Source organism: Lepisosteus platostomus, chromosome 11, assembly GCF_059453375.1.
Source record: "Lepisosteus platostomus isolate fLepPlt1 chromosome 11, fLepPlt1.hap1, whole genome shotgun sequence".
NCBI lineage: Eukaryota > Metazoa > Chordata > Actinopteri > Semionotiformes > Lepisosteidae > Lepisosteus > Lepisosteus platostomus.
This window is the reverse complement of record NC_142621.1, coordinates 25,653,577-25,674,455: the sequence shown is the minus strand read 5'-3', so window position 1 is coordinate 25,674,455 and position 20,879 is coordinate 25,653,577. Positions and strand designations below refer to the sequence as shown.

The 20,879-nt window shown below is 39.3% G+C and overlaps 1 protein-coding gene and 1 long non-coding RNA gene across 13 annotated transcripts in view; one reads left to right on the top strand and one right to left on the bottom strand.

The window, feature by feature from the left end:
* The window catches only part of LOC148652233 (acyl-CoA-binding domain-containing protein 6-like), a 259,679-nt gene that overhangs the window by 37,096 nt on the left and 201,704 nt on the right, over positions 1-20,879 (top strand). The window contains exons 3-7 of one of the 12 annotated variants that reach the window (XM_088597568.1): positions 1,523-1,670; positions 2,480-2,645; positions 3,904-4,064; positions 4,629-4,776; positions 6,499-7,138. In XM_088597568.1, coding sequence (XP_088453694.1) covers positions 2,584-2,645; positions 3,904-4,064; positions 4,629-4,776; positions 6,499-6,523 — 396 coding nt within the window. In that variant the 5' untranslated portion in view covers positions 1,523-1,670; positions 2,480-2,583 and the 3' untranslated portion in view covers positions 6,524-7,138. Of the gene's footprint in view, positions 1-1,522; positions 1,671-2,479; positions 2,646-2,733; positions 3,244-3,267; positions 3,349-3,903; positions 4,065-4,628; positions 4,886-5,258; positions 6,479-6,498; positions 7,139-20,879 lie in introns of those variants that run through there. The other 11 variants (XM_088597561.1, XM_088597560.1, XM_088597562.1 and 8 more) reach the window with 11 other exon arrangements.
* Positions 9,732-12,824, bottom strand: LOC148652243 (uncharacterized). Its single transcript, XR_015925264.1, has 2 exons — positions 11,381-12,824; positions 9,732-10,098 (listed from the first exon to the last, which is right to left on the bottom strand). It is a non-coding gene; the product is annotated as an uncharacterized LOC148652243 (long non-coding RNA).

Here is a 20,879-nt window from a genome sequence, read left to right as displayed (position 1 = left end):
AGTAGTCACCTAGAACAAGGCTCTTGACATGCATATAGTTAAAAAGTCTGACCTCTGAAGACCAACAAAACATGGTCGCCTGCTGTTTTTTTGTTTTTTTTTCATATGTCTGTCTGCTGAGTGGACACATTAAGAAATATAAGAAATTTGACTGTTCACCCTCAAAGCCAAGGGGGTTACCTTCAATTTAAGACCTGAACCAGGCTCCTGCTATGTTCTGCTGCAGAGATATAACAAATGTTTAAGGAGGAGGAAATTTCAGGCGGAAATTGGCTAAATGTGTCAATGTTAATAACAGGTTAAACAAAATTTGGAAGTGTCAAACATTTTTCTCCTACATTTTAATGTGTGAAAAACAAAACAAAGAGTTTGTTACCTGTCAAGGTAGGTGGGATGTTCACTACCTCATTATTTTTAAAGCAACTTAAAAGGTAAGTGTACAAATGCATAAATTAAGATTCAAACAATTAAAAGACAGTACAACAATCAAACAGCAAACTGGAACTATTTCTGATCAAATAATCTGTTCTCTGATAATAAAGTTGTTGTGAAAAAGTAATGTTACATTGATAGTTCAGGTGGGTAGCTGCGTCAGCATGCGTAGGCTGCAAAGGAACAAGTAATAGGTTTATTCCATGCTGAAAAAAAGTTTTGGCCATGGAGCCTTCTTCAGGTGTGACTCCAGTATTCAATTACTCACCAGTTAAATGAATCTTCAATTCCAACTCGGCTCTTACCTACCCAATTAATCTAATTATTTGCTTAGCCACAACGGTTTAATGTCCTTCCCCAAATCTCTGGGTGCTTCAGAGATAAAAGCCATGTCCCAATTCTTGACCTGCGCCCTAAGCCATTTCTACAAATCCGCACTTCTGTAATGTAGCGCAAGTGTGGACTTCAAGTGCGCCAGTATTAAAGGGCGCACTAGTACAAAAAGGTAAAAAACACCCTCGCGTGACGTCACTGTTTTGTCACACGGCTCAGGAGGGTCGAAATCCAAGTCGGCTGTTAAATTTCGTTGTCTGCTTGCAGTTTGATTAAATTGAGTTTTATCTCGTCAATCCCTGTACAAATGTAGTGATACTGTGTTCATTCATGTTGTAAACTTAACCTCGATTCATAACAGGCGAAGTAAACTAAGGAATCACTGGCAATATTGCTGCTCATTCCAAGCTGTGTACTATTAAATACATTTCATATTGTCTGTCCCAGTACAAAATGACAGTATGAGGAACATAACGCTTTCATTCAACTAAATAAGGTAAACTTGGCTATACCTCAAAGCTTGTACTATAAAATACGAGCACCATTAAATGTTCTGTGTACAGAATACAAAGCTGGTAAATGAATAAATATACATCAGTTGAAATGGGGGTGACGAAATAAAAGCTTTATGTCAAAACTTTGTACGTAGAATACGTACAGTTTAAATCTAAAGTAGCCTAATGAAGTTTGTTTTTTCAAAAAAATTGTAACGCTCCGGGGTTCACGTGGGTATGCGCCCTCTCCTCTGCCGCCTCAGGTCGAACCCCCACCATTGGGGACTCGAACCCGGGCCTCCGTTGCACTCGACAGGGACCCAGCCAGCTGAACTAAAGGGAAATCTCCCATCAGCCCGGCGGCTGCGGTCCCTGCTATTCACAGGGAAGGGCGGGGACGTCACCGCGCTGGTAAGCCGGCTCTCACAACCAATGGTGGCCGTATGAGTTACAATATTATGAGTTCTAAAACTTAAAAAAAGTTCAATTGTACCAATACGTGAATATTTTATTCTCCATAGCAACTTCTCTCCGCCGTGATACATTAGAATGTGGAACGTCACCATTCTGCGAGCAACTGGGGGTAATTCCCTCCAGCGGAGTCCATTCCGATGCAGACTTCAGAGAAGTCTGCATTGGCGGTGCTGGTGAGCACCCTTGTGACAAATTTAGAAATGGAATAACTATTGGATTTTAAGTCTTTTTTTCCTTTCAATAGTTCGGTTTGAAACGATTCACCAGAATGTATTCTTGAGGAGAGTAATGTTTGTGAGATGCTTGCCTTGCCTCGCTTCTTTTAGTCAACTGTTGACTCTTTGTCAACTGCTGCAGTTCAGTTCTACAGAGCTCTGCTGGTTTAAAATGCAGAAAATGAGCTCTAATCACATAAGATTATTCCAGTTTTGCCACAATGCTCATGTCAAACATGGGCAATCCCTAAAAACAAGAGCTATTTTCGCTTTGTAGGCCACTACATCACCTAGAAATGATCAAGGCTGCTTGACCCTTCTTCTCTTGCCACAGGTTCTGTTCATCTCCCAGAAGCACCAGTGCACCCACAGACTGGCAACAGACACTAGTATTGTTTAAGTGCCCTTTTTATTTTCTAGTGATCTCAACAGTTAACACTGTCCAACACCCAGGACACATTGTACAGTGTCACAGTTCTAGAGCAGTACACAGGATGTGATGCTCTTTTATGTGTTTTTGGAATCATACAGGTTTATTCTGTATAAGCTGCCAGACCACGATGAAGGAAGAGGTCTGCGATACCTCTACATGGATGACCATACCAATGGCTGGGTATATGGGAAGAAATTGGTGAATGACTCCAAGAGTGCAGTGGGGCAGACTTTGCAGCCTTTTTTGTCCTACATTCATAAAAAGGTAAGAAACCTTTATTTATTATTTGTGTCATCTCCCAGAAAGTGAGGTCAGGATATACATTGTCTTTTCGATTTGTTTATTTTCACAGGTTTCTCTTATAATTCAAAAGCCTTTTGTGCAATACAAATACAAACTTTAAGGTAAGTAACATTTTATAATGTACAAGACAGAAGGACACAGAAAATGGGGGGGAAAAAACATCATAGACAACACAACAAACAATAGAATTGTATCTGTAATACTTGCTGGGTTTGCTTGCTTATTCCTATGATTAAAGCCAAGTGCAATGTTTGCTACATATGCAGGATGTGAATTGTTCATTTTATATATATCTAAAATAAAATATTTTAACATTTACACTATTTCAGGGTAGAACATTTACACGTGTGATTCTGCAGATGTTGTCCAAATCATTGATTCAGTAGAAAACATTTATTTTAGGATTTCCTGTGTATGGTCAAGACATGATGGCACGTCCGAAGTATATACTGTGTCTTTAGAATACCAACACCAGCTTTCTGTGTTTTCTGGTTTTAAAACTTGAATCATAAAGCTTTAAAGTATATATTTCCATCTTGTTTTTGTTCATTATTTTTTTCCCCTTTACATTTCTTTGACTGAGGCATCACATAAGCTAAGAACAAATCTGTTGCCTTCAAAGCTTTTTCTCCTGGTGAAAATCACTGAGTTTAAAAACACTTCTGTAAATCAATATAATACTGATGTTTATAATAAAAAATTCATCTGCTGGGTAAAACAAAACTAAAGATGCTTGTTGTGGGCTCTATTGAATTGAATTTACAGTAGCCCATTTCTAAATGAATACAGTAAATTAAATTGTTGAGATTAAGAGATAAATGTACATACTTCATGGCCAATTGTCAGTTGAAAAGAAATGAAAACAATTAATAGGATTAAGAATAGTCCTATTTTGGACTGTGGTTTTCAATTCTCTTAATCTGACTTTTGGCCATGAAGTATGTTCAGTTTAATTCGGTTGGACAAAAAAGCCAAAGGTCAGATTAAGAGAACTGAAAACTAGCCCAAAATAGAAGATTTTTTGTTTAGTTTGATCAATTATACAGTTCGTTTGATTCTTGAACTTAATTGATTAATTGACTTCGTCAGCTGGAAGCAGGCTTGATAATGGACTCCGTTCAAAAAGAGCAGACTTGTCCTTTAAAAACATTGAAACTGAAAAACCAGACGGATCAAAAACGATAAGAGATTTGAATATATCTTGTGTGACCTTTTTCAGGGATTGTGATGTTAGACAGACAGGAGTGTGGCTGGTTCACAGCACCCCAGAACTTCCAGATGTGAAAAATCATTCTACATCATTCTTGCCCTCCAGTGGGTATGAAAATGCACAGACCTTCTTCTGCGGGACTTACACATACAGCACCTTCAAGGACATAGGTAGGCGTTCACATGTACATACAGCTGTGTGAACCTTTTCAAGAACAAGTTTGATTGCTGAGCTTTAGTATGTCCATGGCATTGACATCACAGCTGTCTATCACTTTCTGAAAGCCTTTGGTACAATTTTTCCAGATTTTAAGATTCAAGTATTGGTTATTTGCAGTTCTTGTTCTGGTTTGGAGCACCTTTTCTTTTCCTAGTCTAAATTTACCTGTGGGCAAAAACCAGTCTATTCTGTTATTTTCTGTTGGTGGTTCAATTTCATATGCAAGCTTAATATAACCCTGAGAATAGGTGGACACTAATAGACTTACACCTCATTGTGTATACAGATGAAAATAAATACCAAAATAGCCTTAGACTTTCTAATTAAATCTAAATGATGTGTATTGTGGCTGCTGAAAATATATGTCAACATTTTAGAACTTGGAGGATAGTTTAACAAGTGAAAATAAATAAAGGAAACTCTCCAGACTAATGGAAAAAGAAAGGGGGCATTTGACCTGGATGTATGAAAATGCCATGCTTACTCTTGGTTATTTTTCATTCTTGTCTCTACAGCTGTGCAACTCCAGTATATCCATGTATACTCTTTTGACTATCACGTCCCCCAAACCTTCCACAGAGACCTTCAGTGTGTGGCTCAGAGAACATGCTATCCCAGGAAAGAGCCTTGGTTTAAGCAGCTGCCCCTGACATCTTTAGCAGGGTAAACTTTCACCAGCTTTGCAAAATGCTCTAGATTTAATGACGGTGAGCACCACTCAAGGCAGAGCTAGAGTCTGCAGAAAAAAAATCAGTAAAGTCTATGGATCACGTTTGTTTACCAACTGATCGCTTCTTTAGAAACTATTCTCCAATTCAAGATACAGAAACAGTATTGAACAACACAGTTGCCATGATCCATAAACAATCTCTGTGCTTCATTATTGCAGTTTGTTCCTGGGAAGTGAAAATGTCACATCAGCTATTTTTCTCATTTTAGATATTTGGAATCAATAGTTAATTTTTTGCATGCCTCTACATTTTAAAATCACAAATTAATTATCACAGTTCCAGACCTGTACCAGCTTGGAAGAGATGATGAAATGTACTTATTTCTTCAAAATATGTGCTTAACAGCCCCACAGTGATGCTAAGTGTCAGAGTTGGCATAAGTTGTACTAATGGTTTTTCTTTCACTGACAACAGTACAAGAGCACTGGTGCCCAGCTGGTCATAGAGGTTGCAGTTATCGGACGCGTTTGAGATCGCTTGGATATCCCAAAGTGTCCAACCCTGTTGGTGTTGGTATTCAGTGAATTATGTATCACTGCTGAAACTTGGACAACGATGTCTGATTTACTCTGAACAAGCACTTATTGAGCCTCTCAGAATCTGAATTTATTTAATTTTTACAAAGTCTAACTCTATTGTATGTTGGCTGTTTCTAGCCAGCAAGACCCACTTTCTCACAAAGATTTTGTGGAACAATATCCAGTTTATTTTTACTCAAAGCCTTTCCCAATTGAAGATGTATTTATATAAAAAAAGCATACTTTGTTTTGGTGAAACTTTCTCAATCTGCCAGCTGGCAACTGAACTTTCCTACATGTTTCTGCGGTTACACTTTAGATTTAAGGTTTCATAGCATCGCTTTCTTTCAAAAGAGATTTTATGGGATGTTAGTAAAGCATCAATTTATACTCAGTAGTAATTTAGGTTTAGGATTTGTGTCTGAGGTAGTTTGTAGGTGCTTTATTAACATTCTGTAAAGCCCAATTCTTGAACAAATTGATTAATAGAATATTTCAATCTTTTATTTATACAACAGTTTAAATCATGTTTTTCTCTTGGTATGTTGATTTAAACATAAGAAAGGATAAAAATATAACTTGTGTAGCTTCTTTAGATACCATTTAATACCTAAGAACACGAGAGGTTACATTTGGCCCATTTAGCTAATTTCTTAGTAGTTAATTCAAGGATCTCATCCTGCTGTTTCTTGAAAGGAACCAGGACTTAAATAACATGTGCAGTTTGTTCCATTAATCTCAACTAGTTTTGAAATGAAATTGATTAATTGATCCAAGGATCTCATTCTGCTGTTACTTTAAAGGTTATTGGAAACGTTTGTCATTTAAATACATTTAAAAAAAGGTTATGTAGAAAAGGAACAATCCAGTAAGTTTCAAACACTGCCCTTCAAAAGCAATATGTCACACTTCACACTTGATCTACTGTATATTGGTGGTGCCGATTTAAAAAAGAACGTTCTGGGTAGCAACCAATACAGTACAGCATTCAGAGAGGGGGGGAAGAAATACACATTCACTTGTTCTCGGTTCCAGTTTGACGTTTTGGTAGCAAGTGCACTTCCTGTTTTTGGTTGGGTAGAAAGTGTGCCTGGGACAGATTCTTACAGGGAACCTGTGACTCTGTTCCGTTTCAGATCTCTACTCAGGTTTGCTGGTTAACTATTTAGGAGACGACTTCTTTGCCAAAAGCTGGGCGAAGCTTCATCAGCCTCTGCCGTCGAATTGCTCTGTGGCGCACAAGGTGTACAACGTGAAGACGATGCAGCTGCCAGAGGCCAGGCCTTTCGGCATCATGGTGGACCACTCCAAGTGGTGTGTGATGAAGGGCGGGGGTCCGCACTGGACCTGCATCGCGGACACAAACCGAGAGATCAGTCAAAGGAGAAGAGGAGGCGGGGCTGTGTGCACAAGCCGGCCTGGAGTGTGGAAGGCCTTCCTCGCGGTAGTTGACACATTTGAGGACTGCCAGTAACACGTGGCTGGCAGAAATAGACGAACAAGAAAGGGCTGTTTTCAAAAGATACTGCATAGTTTTTCCAAGTCAAAGCAAATGGTGGTAAGTAATATGTAAGAAAACTCTGCAGTAGCTCAAGTAGGTAGTGCGTCAACACGCGTAGGCCGCAAAGGAGAAGAAAAGAAACGGGAACTGACACCTGAAGAAGACTCTACAGCTGAAATGAATTTTTGAATTAAGTACTGAATATATGGGGGGTGGGGGGGGGAGAGTCAAATTATTTTTGCTGAGGCGATATACAAATATTTAAAATCATAAAAGTACATTCTGTTTGTGTTTCTTTAAAGGCTTGTTTGTAATAATGGATGGATATGACCAGCCTTCCATTATTCCTGTGGCCCCATTAGGCAGTTCATATCAAGCACAAAAAAGGACGCTGACGTTATATTGATACTAGTAGTCCTGTTTGGCACATATCTGTGATTTTTGTTTCTGTGGATGCGGGGTTTTTTTTTTTACGCAGAAACCACACAATGGATGAATAATATATATATTTTTACTAGCTAAATCAATAACACCACAGACTACGTATTGCGAAACACAAGACAACCTATGCAACAGGTGGATAAGGTTAAATAAAAACAATCACCACATCTTCATATACAGTACAGTTACTACATTATTGATCAACTAGAAGCACTGGATTATATGACTGTTTACTCTGTGGAGCTGTCCACTTCGACTGGCTTTGTAATAGGCCTGTACAGTTTAAAAGAGAGAGTTTATGTTCACATTTTTATAAAGAATAAGGTTACAGTGCCATGCTGGTGTTTCGACCTGGTAAGAATATCTTAATTCTATTAAACCTTCCAGCATTCCTTAATGATTTACTGATTTTTAAGTCAAAGGCCATACACCTAGCTGAAGTTAAAAAATATCTAAGGAACTTAAACCATTATCAAGCTGGCACTTGCAAAAGTAGGCATGTCTCTAATGTTGGGTAGGATTGAGTTTCCCCTTGAAGTCTTGATTTTCTGACCTGCTCAATGCCTATGACCTCACAGTGATGTCACTCACAGTCGTGTTCTTCTCCAGTGGGTGATCTCTCTTTATAAGCTCAACGCATGTCAAGCGGGGAAAGACTCTCTCTCATGAGTATGTCAGAGGAGTGTGTGCACATTTCCTCATCCTGTTTCAATTGTGTTATTTTACCCTTTGCTAATCCGATAGGTAAATATTAAACCACATATAAGCCATGCCCGGGAATGTAGACAGTGGAAACTGAAAAATAAACTTCACTTGGCACAATTTACCATTCTTCCCATTTAAAAAATGGCTCTTAGTTTTTTAATAAATGCGTCTAAAAATATACCCGTCTCCACACACCTGAAGAAGGCTTCACAGCCAAAACGTCATATTAGTTTATAGCCGTATCTTTAATTTGTAAAAAGCAGTTTTTTAGCAAAAAAATATATGTATTTCTAATATCACACTTAAAGAGGGAGTACAAAATCCATTGAAACAGATGCCCCCAGCCACAATTTAACGGCAGCTGATTGTCAGAGCCACCTGAGAAGTGACAGAGAAAAGCCTAATTTTGCAGGGAAATGGTTGTTCTCTTTGAAAGATTCAATTGAATATATGGTGTGGCATCGCCGGGGGAAATAGGTGTAAAAGAGATTTAACTCACACCACACTGAACCTCTGTGTTCTTCGTCCGTATGTCTCTCCAAATCCGTTCCGCAATCCGTTGCCAGTATCCTTAAGTCCCCAAATGCGTATGTCCACACTTCTCCGCGCCGTATCCAAAACCCATATCCAATAGTCCGTTATTCTGAAATTCCTTCCAGTACACTCCTAAATCTCTCGTTCCTCCAAAACGCTCTCACCTTACCAGCTTCCGCCCGGCTCAGTGCTTCTGTGGCATTTCTATTCCGTTTCCTGACGGAGCTCACCTGTGTCTCATTGTTTCGCCGTATATATCTTTTCCAACAGCGGGTCAGCCAAGTATCCGTGGCGGCCATCTTGCCTAGGTCTATACAGTAGTATAGACAGCGTTTCGTTACGAAAATACCAGTTATAGATGACCCTTCCCCTGGCCCTCTTCCAATGGAATTAATATTCTGTTTGAATGTATCTCATGAATGCTGTTAAATGATAGTACCTCTACCGTATTAACTACATGCTTCAAGACTAACATTGAGCAAATTACATTCTAAAGGCTAAATACTGTATGCAGTACAGTGGGAAATATTGAATTGTTTTAGGAAATATAATTTGTCTTCTATTTACAGTGGTTATCCAGATATAATAAATGTATATACCATAAATTTACTGTGTTGCCAAAGCAGGACAGTTCCCCCTAGTGGAAATATGTTTGCACCGCTTTCCTTGTGCTACAAGAATATTTGCCAGTATCAAATGATCATAATGCATCTCTTCCAGGCTAAAATAAGCAACAGTAAACACTGGTATTTAACTGGAATATAGTAGCATAAGAAGTGGCACAGTGGTGCTGTCTCAGAGCACTGGGGCCATGAGTTCATCCTCAGACGTGGGGCTTGTATGTTCTACAGGTGTTTGCTTGGGTTGTCTTCAAGTAATTGGCTTTTGTGAAAATTGTCCCTGGTGTGAGTGAATCCTGCCTCTGGCTCTCCTGCAACCCTGTATTGGATAATGCAGTTAGAAAATGGATGGATTCAAGCCTTCATTACCTTTATAGAATTATTTCCTTTTACCACTAGTTTTAGTACTGGAAACCACTGCAATTTTAAGTCATATCCATTCAGCTATGAACTATTTTACCTTTTGTATACCCTCCTGAAACAGTGCTGCTGCGCATTCCATGCAAAAAACACTACATCCATTCGGTTACCAGAAAGGATCATTAAAACACTAAAGAAAACATACTCATTAAGCACAATTTGAGACTTTACATCTCATTTAATATGGAGACCATAGACTGACACTGACTCAATACATCCAGTGAAAGTGGGTCAAGCTTTTAGAGACAACCTGTAGAGTCTCACTGTCAGTCTCCGAGTCTGCAGAATGATTAAGATGCACAGTCTCTGGGGTGGGAATTCTTTCTTCTTGGCTTATTTGCCGATAAGGGAGAGTTGACACATTCAAGAACACCATCCACAATTCAGAGGCAAGGTGATTAGGAGACTCTCCTCCGGCTCCTCTTTTCATCATACAGGGAGATGGCTGGGAGCAGCACTCTGATAATGGGCACTGCCACCCACGCCACCATGTCATTCAGTTCTTCCATCGTTATCTGTTTTAAAGCAACAACAAATGTAGGTTAACCACGGAGGACTAACATTGTCTTTTATTGCTTTTAACAGGGTGTCAGCTGAGCATTAGACAGGATTCATCCATTCTCCCAGCAAACAGTGATAGGCTGATTTCTTTTAAGGTCTTATTTTTCCCCGACTTCTCCTTGGAATACGTCATATTCTATTCTCATTTTTCCACAGCCTAGAAGCCTATTCTGGACTTTTCTTCCATTTGCTTTCCCTTCTTACCTCTCTCCCAAAACCAAAGCATTGTGCATTTTAATACACTGTATTACAATTAAAACACAAGATGAAAGGTTCTTATAAATGTAGCCTGGCAAAGAATAATTAGCACAGGACACATTTTGGGTTCTTTATTTCTAGGCGACTATGTGGTCTGATATGTTCTTGGTTTAAAAAAATAAAAGACATAACGATATTTCTATATACACAAAATACGGCAGTGGTTCACGCAGCGCGTTCAGAAATAAGCCGCTCACCTCTCAGCCCTCACCGAGAACTACATTACGATAATTAGTACGATACCTACAATTGCGAACACTTAAACGGTGCTAAACATAAGTCCCTGTAAAGAATGAAGGAAGAGAAAATACAAGGAGCATGTGAAACCCATTACTAACAAACCAATAAACAGATATCCCCAGCCCGAGTAGTTGCCTAAATACTCTACTGCTTCAGTGTACTCCGTTAAAATCCAATATCCGTCTTGCTAATCTTGTCTCAATCCTATGAAATACCCCTCTATACTCATTTAGGGAAATGACACCGTATTTACCGTTACGACTCTGTAGAAGTTACGGGTTCTTTTTAACGGTAACTCACTGCTTCTTAGTCCCTACTGCCCATGCGCAGAACGCTGGACTCAACCGTCAGGAACCGCCATCTAGTGGATTTGGAATAACTCCGCTATTCACCACTGGGTCACAAAATAGCTACAAATTGGTTTCTGGTACTAAATCCGTGTTTCGAAAATCATACTGCTTGGGGCACATTGCATTCTCTTCTTCTGAAGAGATACCAAGGGTTTTGAGTCCCAGCTGGGTTTCTTCACAAGTCTTTTTCATAGGAACCCAATTCCAACAAATTACATACAGTAATTTCTGATTTTCTCGGGCAATGCAATAGATGCTATTAATGGAATACAAGTACATTTTAAAAGACAACCTTAGATAATGTGACAATCAGTGCACTTTTCAGTCCTTCAGATATCCCTTGTGGTGTCTCCGGGGGAAAGTTTATGCAAATGAGAGAAGTACTCACACCACACTTTTCTTTCCTGAGTTTCGTGGCGTTTCTTCCTCCAACTATCTTCCAAATCCAGTCCGTAATCCGCTCTCTTAATCCTGTTCCGATCCGAGTTCCAAAAGTCCGTAATAAACCCAATCCATAAACCATAAACCATAAACCTTTTCTCCCTTCAGTAGTCCGTTATTCCTTAGTCCGACCTTTCACATAAACCTCTTTCCTCTCTATCTTTCTCCCTGTTCACTGCCTCCGGGGCACTTATATTTCGGTTCCTGATGCGGCTCAGCTGTGTCTCATTGTTTCTCAGGGTAGACCCTTTCCATATACGGGTCAGCTTATTCTTTTTGGCAGCCATTTTGCTCAGGTCCATATCTAGTATTTTAACTAGGTCATTCTGAAAATACCTGTTATGAATGACCCTTCCCCTGGTCATCTTACACCCTTTACTTGGCTGGCCTGTAATGTGGGTGTTATATTCTATGATTTTCTTCTTGTTTTATTTATTACCTTGTCCAGTAGGTGGCAGAATTAGTACAGTAAGGGACTAGGCTTAAGGAGCAATATTTTTTAATCAAGCTGACATCTTCCTCTAAAATATGTTTTTTATTCGGTAGTGGTATGAAAAACACAACCTGAAAATATAGTAATGAAAATGAAAAGTCAAGCTTGTGCAACCAGGTGATGTGCAGCTGGGCACGGGAATCGGGAACAGCGCCTCGTGCGGGCTGGTAGACCCTCGCTTCCAGCCTGCTGTCCGCCTGACTTTCTCTCCCATGGTTCTTTCTAATTTGTTAGGTAAGATCTGAAGTAATAAGGCTTTTTTAAAAGGTCTGTAAATTTATGTTTACTGATGTCATAGTTTCGGTTTAAGGTTTACTCGTTTATATTTGTTTTAAGAGTATCAAAAGTGTATTCGGGCTCTGCGGGTTATCAGAGACGAAATTGAACTTCGTTAGCTAACTGTGTTAAGTCGCTAGATGAAAACTGTCTGTGTGTTGTGAGTTAATTTCTTAGTGAGTTGAGTTGTTATGTTGTGTCGCGTTTAAATGGTGTTATAGTAAACAGGGGAAAACAACATGTACGAGGGTAGGAGTCAGACTCTTGCTACCAGCCTGCTGTAAACCTGACTTGTACGTATTTCTGGAAACGCTCCCTTATTTTCTTCTATTTTTTAGAAAATAAACTTTAAAAAAGGGAGCCGTGTATGAGTTCCTCTTGCGCACGCCGGTGAGTGCACAAGATCAACGGTAAAGCTGCCAGAACTGAGAGGGACCCGCTAGAGGTCACCACAGCCAGGCAGAATAGGGACTGTGACGTAAACTTGAGTAGTGCGTTATGGGAGTTGTAGTTCATAAAGCCAACGCTATGTCCGTGAGCAACTATAGCCAGTTCTAAAAGCCGGCTCCCCTTAAGTAAGGATTACACTTGCATTCCAGGCTTTTCTATGGAAGCCCGTTTCCGCCAGGTAGTAAAAAAAAACGCGCTATGGTATCTCAGAATTGCAACTTAGCAACTCTGAATTCTGACTTAGTAACTCTTTATATCTCACATTTGCGAGTTCGAAATAGCCCATATTTCATTGTCTGTCCTTTTGTTATTGTAACGGATTCGGGTTCTAGGGCTTGTGCCCTCGCCGCTCCCACCCTAGTTCGTACCTCACTGCATTGGCTCGAACCCAGCTCCTGAGTTGTTGAGGACAAGACCTGTATAACTATATATGGCTACAATACCAGAATTGACCATAATTAAAATTGCATTTCTACACTTCTTTTCCATCCCAAAGGATTAGAGGTGTAAATTATTAAAAGGCAAACCGTGTGTTATATTTTTGGGGTCTCTCGGCTCCACTGGCAGAGCCAGACTGTTTGGGACGTGTGACCACACAGGTTTGATACCGTGAAGGCTTTGAGTTAGAATGGCGACATTCAAATTAAACATTAAATCGGACATCGCCCTTTTGTCTGGATTTTCTCATTAAAACCTAATTATTAATATATATATAAAAAAACAAGTCCGTACAGGGACGAATACTGTAGCTTCCCTGCTGCAGCTTTTAATGACGTCTTTACTTGTACACGCTGGATACGTCAGATAAGGCAACTGCTTTGCAGATCTGACGTAATAGACAACATTTTGGTTATACCGTGGTTTATGCTCAAGTCCGTATTATACAAAATAAAGTTTTACCGCTCACGAACACGACGGATTTGTTTTCAAAATAGATTAATTAATTAATGGATTAATGGAACGATATCAGGGATAAAAATGGAGAGAAAGAAACCGGGATCTGGAGCTGTGAGTGTACTATCCATACGTTTATATATTTGAACTTTTAGGTAGTGAATTTAAAAAAAAAATCAGCATTAGTTTAGCTTTAAAATGTAAGGTTTAGTAAAACAGTAAAAACGTACACCTCGTAGTAATATTTCTAATACTGTTCTAAAAGCTCTAGAAGGTAAAATAAATGGAACATGATTTTAAAATTCCAGCTATGTGTTCTATTTCTGAAATCGTGGGTTAATAATTTATTGTTAACCCTTTCTGTATTTTATGGGAATATACGTACTGTACTTTTCTTTTGTTCTCTTAAGATGTCTTGGGTGAGAATATGCCTTCCCAATCTAAAACTCTAAACAGACTTAGAGAATCAACTCGTTTGTGCAGAAGAAAAAAAAAAGAATGTTATGAACTGATTTAGCCCTCTGAACACCCTAGGGTAACTCTTCTTACCTATCTATAAAAAGATATGTCAGGAACCGTGGCCTTTAAATGCAGGGACTGCTTTTAAAAGTTAGTTTTGTAGCTGATTATGCCACCTAGCAATTCTAAAGACCTTTTCCCCCAGCAACAAGTTCTTTTTATCTTCCAGAACCACTAGTGCATCCACAGACCAGAAGTCATCCTACACAATTTCCATTTGTATTACAGTACTTTGCAATTCCAGTATCTATCATAGCCTAATCCACAGAACAAATATTACAACTTATCCACCAGAGGTACTTACTTACTCACAGAACATATTGCAGACCAGCTCAAGAGCCCCATTTGACCCCAGTTACCAAAACCAGAGTTCCAAAGGAAAAGTCCAGCTGCAAATATTCTCCCAAACCCAGCCCCAGTTGGAGACCTGGTGTGCCTGCTTCTGTCATAGCAAGGAAACTCTGTGTAGTCTTAGGGATCCTCCTCAGTCCTGGCTGAGTCTGTTTTTTAATATGCCCCCCCCATTTGTCTCTGAGTCAATTTTTTGAGTAGAGAGGGGAGGAAGACAATGCCTTCCTCCCTTGCTCACTGTAGAGAGTCCCTGGTGTCCAAACCCTCTCCTGGGTGCTGTGGTACAAATTGGTTATTCCTTTTTCTTCTGTTTCTGTGTGCTCTGGCTCTGTCACTGGGGTTATTAAAGCCCCCCTACCTTTCTTGGGGGGGGGGGTTGATAGTTTTGGGTGTAAGCAGAGCTAACTTCTTGGGGCTCATTGATCAAATGGCTATATACAGATGGCCAGGTGTAAGATTGCTCTAGAACATTCTAGATTTTCTAGAATTGTTATGTTCTAGATCCACCTCCTCGGTCTGAGGCTCAGCTAGGCCAGTTTTGACATGCCATGTGTCTTCTCTGAACTGTGTGGTAATTAACAATGTTTGCAATAGCATCTTTGATCAGTAGGAAGCCCCAGAACAAAGAAAGACACATATTACCACCCTCATTGAAGTCACTGGTCATTCTATACAAACTTCTATGCAAAGTCAACATTGTCCTTGATACCTGCTGTTGCCCCCACACCCATTTTATTTCACTCTGTGACAGATGAAATCATTTCTGCCATCAGCTCTGCTTGTTTTTTCTGGCGTTTTGGCTGTGGTTCTGTGAGGTACGATAGTTATGTTCTGTGTTTCAGGGCTGCTACACCATGCTGTATGCACTGCAGGGAGAGCAGCAGCTGTTGGAGAGACCCGTCGGCACTAAACTGCCGTTAATCCCAGGGTCTAAACCTCAATTTTGCAGGACTGCTCTTTCGGAGAAAGTAAGTGTAACCTAAAATGAAAAGCATGAATACATTTATTCTTATTTAAATCCAAACATTTAAATTGTAAAAAATGACATGTTTATTCATGGTTTTCTTTCTTTTTAGGGGTAAACCAACATGTAAAATTGTATAATATGAAATGATACCTGGGACACATTAACACATTTCTGTGTGTGTTAGTATAATGTGGTTGCTGTAATGATTAAACTGTAAGCAAACTGTCTTCCCTTGACATCTTTGTGCATATAACATCAGGAGTAAGGTTATATATTTTTCTAGACGCAGTATATTGATCACATTATTGAAATTCACCTGTACTGTATGCCTTAAAGCTTATTGTGCTTACTGTCTTTTTGCAATGTAGATATTTTTAGTTGGCTACAATGACTGAGAAATTGGAATTTGATTTTCAAGAACGTAGAAAAAAATGATAACAGCGATTCTGGAGTAGTCTTCCAAGAAACTGGCGACCGCCTTCGGAGGGGGGAGAAAAAAAACATTCTCATTTTTATGTTCAGAAACATAGGGGGATACATATCTGTGTTTACCTGTACATATCATGTTTTAATAAAATACTTACCTTCTATTTCAGCTGCACCAGCCATCTCCTGACTTCACTCTGACTGATCCCCGTGGTTTCCTTTTGGATTCGAAGTACAACAGCCTCCATGACCCCCACCTGCGCACCTATTACCATCGCAAGGGCATGCAGGAGTCTCTGCAGAACAGAGGCTTAATCAATGAGCAGAAGAAAGTAAGGCTGTTTGGAGTTTGTGCAAAGAATGAGGCTTTTTTGGTATGGTGAAGGAGTGAGGTGTTGTCAAAAAAAATAGACCAGGTTCTAGCTCATTTAGCTGTAATAGTTTCCAGTAGCGTGATTTAACTCATGTCTGCACTCCAGCATAGATGTATTCGGTGGGCAGGCCTTTGGTTGTAATCAAAGCATGTAATAGTAGATGTAATCAAAGCAGGCCTATGGTTTGTGCTAAAGTCCTTATGCTCAATAGATATTCAAACACAGAGTACTTGACTGTGCTCTAGATTTGTAAAATAAAAATAAAAACATTTAACCTCCTAGACAGTACTTGAAACATGTTTTGTCTGTTTTCAGGTCCTCTGCTCTTTGAAAGAATACAATCAATATCATAACTACCTTAGCAATGTGAAGTTGCAGTATGACAAAAATTATGTGACTAAACAGGTAAGTGTGATGTTTTTAAACAACCGTCCATCTGATTCTGACTCTTCATCATAGACTTCTGCCTTTATCCAGCCCTCAATCAGTAACGTTTCTAGATGAAGGCTTCCATAAGATCTCTCCATTATGCACTTTTGAATATACTGCTGTCATCATGTCATCTTCAAGGAAGTCTCTACCTTGACTGTGTTTGTATTCTAAGGATCAATTTCAATGTTTTCTTTCAGTTTCTTCTCTAATTGCTATGAAGCTCATTTCTGTTTTAGTGTTTTGACGCTGACGATGTTGTTGCTTATGTTTGTCACTGCTCTAGCCTATTTTAGCTTCTTCTTGTTAGTTCAGCCATACTGTACATCTTTTCATGATACTTTGTGTTGTTTATAGCCCATATAGTCCTTTCTGCATGCAGGATATGGGTTTCATATCATAAGAAAAGTTACGAATGAGAGGAAGCTCTTTAGCCTGTTTGGTAATTACTTGCTAATTGGTCTGTGAGTCTCATCCAGCTGTTTCTTGAAAGAAGTCAGCATTCAACAAGCAGACTTGACTGTGAGGATTTTGAATATTTGAAACAGGTCGCCTTGTAGTCTTCTCTGTTCACGATAACAGAGTTAAAAAAAGATAGTTTTTTTATTCATTGAGGCTGGGCAATATATCTGGATGTTTTTCTTTGTGGAAAACCACTAATTGTACCACCCGAATTGGAGCATTCACTGCTTATCTGTACTGCTCTGTAGACTTTAATCCATTTTCAGTGCAAAAAAATGTATTTTTCCAAACACATGTTAATACAGGCAGCTTTTGTGTGTAGTCCAAAACAGAATTTATAAGTCTTCTTTGCCAGACAAGGCTGAAAAACGACTTGAACTTCCATCCATCCCTTTCCATCCACGTCATCTAATCTAACCGCATAATCTAAGGGCTGCAGGGAGCAGGGGCCTATCCCAGAAAGCAACGGGCTTAAGACGATATACACCCTTGACCAGAATTTAGTCCATTGCAAGACACACACAGACACAAATTCACTCTAGAACCAATTTTCCTAGAAACCTTTTTTTCTACCAGTATAGTATGGCTTTTGACTGTGGGAGAAAACCAGAGCAAACCGTGAAAAACCAATGTGAATATGGGGAGACCATACAAACTCCACACAGACAAATCACCTCAGGCTCAGAATAGAGCCCCTGGCCCCAGTGTTGCGAGATAACAAGGTTAACCACTGTATCCAAGATATACATCTTAAATTGAAATGTTTAGATCAACAAACTACAGTAGCTCAGCCTTCACTCTTATACATATGCAAACACATTCTATCGGTGTGAGTTCAAATTAAAAATCTAATGGAAAAAGTCAGTGTTGGTTTTGAAGTGAACACTCGGCTATAATAGTGCTTAGGAGAACCTTGCAATGAAGGGAGTGTGGCACTCTATTAAAAGGCTGTGCTGGCTTTCAGAAAACAATAGTGAAGAAGTTCTTGGAGCTCCAGGAGCAGAACGAGATTCCCAGGGATATCAGCTTCACCGATGTGAGGGAATGGCTCCTTGAGGAAGGATCCAAGAATATTTCAGACCAGTTTATGGCTAACAGAGACAGGTAATAACATACGGAAGCTCCTCACTCTTTAACAGCAAGTTCCTGCCTTTTGGATTCCTGATTTGTTGTATTTGTATCACATTTTTTTTTGTTTCGCTGTAAATATGTGTAAATATTTTACTGTTATGTTTAAACATTAGATGTCAAGAATACAACTGTAAGTAAAGGTTTGCCTTAAGTTAATTAATTGTGCAAGCAAGTGGAAGTCTTGACTGAGTCAAAGTTTTCCAAAAGATGAACATCTGCTCTACGGAAATACCACATTCACAAATTCCTCTGCTGCTGTCTGACATTGCCTTGTGGATGAAGCTTTCTTTGCTGTTGTTGTTTATGAAGGCACCAGGCAGGAGCTCTGAAAACAGAGGAGATATGCAGACAGGCTGAGGTATGAGAATACAGTTTGATTTATTTTGACCCAGGGCTGCTCCTGGTCATCACCTGGATGGGAGATCTTTAATAGCTGGTTTCCTTCTGCATCTTAAACTGATTAGAGACATTTATATCCACTCTGGCAAGTGACCTTGTGACACCTCTGTAAATACAGCATGATTGGGGAGCAAGCAAAAGATAACAGGATCTCTAGCATAACTGTTTTAAAAGATGTTCTCTTTCTGACAAGTAATTAAGCATTTATGTTGCAAAATGCTCATTAAAAAAATTATCTCACCTTATAGTGTATACGCCTCTTCCAGCCGAACAGATTTCTGCAGAGTGGATACCCTTAGTGAATCATGTTACTGTATTGTCACACTTAGACTTCAGACACTTTTCATACGCTTTTATGAATCCTACATTTCACACTGTAGCTTAACTCACTTTTGAAACACATAGTTTATTCACCCCTTTCATTGATTTATCAGCTTTCAGATCACCGGCATTATCAATATACAGTATTTAGCCTCATCGGTTTTCTACATCAGCTTAATCATGTTTCTTGTTTTTTTTTCACATTCTCACTGTACATTGCTGTATGGTATGTTATTTTCCCAGTTATTTTGTCTTTGGGCTTCCCAGACCACATTCAGCTGCTGAATGCTCCTAATATGCTGAAAAATGCCCAAAGGCCTCATTTGCTAAATTGTAAAAAGGGGAGAGATTCAGCTCCACATGATCTAACAGATTCCTCAATATTTAATGTACCACCTATAAGCAGGTGACATATAAATATAAATATCTAGTAGCGTAGCTGTTCTGTGCTCAACACAATCTAGCTTTCTGCTGTTTCTCATCGGCTTTGCCTTTTCACTGACGGCTCTACAGATGTGGAAAATCAGAGAAAGGGCTTTACATATGAGAATAGAGGAAGATGCCCGGAGGGAGGTGCGACAGGCCCAGCTGAAGAATCAGACCAGAGCTAGAAGGCACAAAAAGGTACTGGAGTAATGAATGTTTGGATTCATCCTCTTAAGGTGAACTTTTCTTCATGCAAATTCCGGACTTGACACTGACCTTGCAGCTATATTTTGTTGTATTTCCAAGATGAGCACCTATAGGTTTAAATTAATAACCTAAACTAATACCTTTGGATCCTCGGTGACCACAATAATCATGGTATGTTGGCACCTCTTATATTGTGCATCTACTCTAGGGTGGTTATGCCAAGATATGCTACAGAGGTGCCAAAACACCATATTCTGGTAGTGTTTGGTGCCTCCAATTCATGGTTATAGCACTGCATCTCCAAAGCCCATGGTTTATCTCCAGCCTTGGGCACCTCCCTGTGTGGCATTTATTCTGCGTGTTGTGGGTTTTAATTCCAAGTAACATCCCAGAGACATGCTGCTTTGCATAATTGGCTGTTCTAAAGTATCCCTCAGGGGTATCTCCCCAAGAGGATCCAAGAGGGTGGTTGATGATCTCTCCTCTTCATTACCTAAGCATTAGAGGAGAGACATTGCTGCTTCAATCTCTTATATCCAGCCTGCAAGGTTCTGAACTACACACAGAGTCTTTCATCCAAGTAATGTCGGACCCAGCCTTTCTTCTTCTGAGCTCTGACCAGACCCAGCTTCCCAGCTTCAGGGTGCTGTAGATTGAGATGAGATTGGAGTCTCCTGTAGTGACCTTATGGATGGGAAGTTTTCTACTGCTAACAAGATGTTCAACAATGAGATGGACCTTTTCATCTTTTGTTGAGAGGCTTTCCTTTTTCATTAAACAATAGCCACTTGTGAAAGGTTTTCTGTCATTCTCAGGCATTTGAATATTATAAAAGGAAGGTTGCTCTCCAGCAGCAAAAGCTAAATGAGAGTTTACAGGAAAGGAAGGATTTTGAGAGAGAAATGCAAGACCGTATTAAAAGGCAATATTTTAATGAAATACTTCAGTCTGGAAAACAGGGTAAGCTTCTAGATCCAATAATTTGCAGTGGTGCAACTATGATTAAGTTCACAATTTAATGTGTTTTAGTTTGTTGGCTAGAAGGAATGATGCAGGTTGACCATCTTCAGGTTTACTACTGATTACAGAACTGTAGAATTTGTTTAATAAACACCTACAATTACAAAATTCCAAAGCTTTTCAATCATATGGCTGTATGAAAAGAATAATATGTATGTACTGAGATCAAAACTTTTTAAAGGGAAACACGCAATAAGTTGCAGGTATCATAAAATAATACATTAAGAAGGAATCCTTCATTATCTTCAGATTGTTTAATTTCCAGCCACAACATGTACATACATTATATTCAACATTTCTG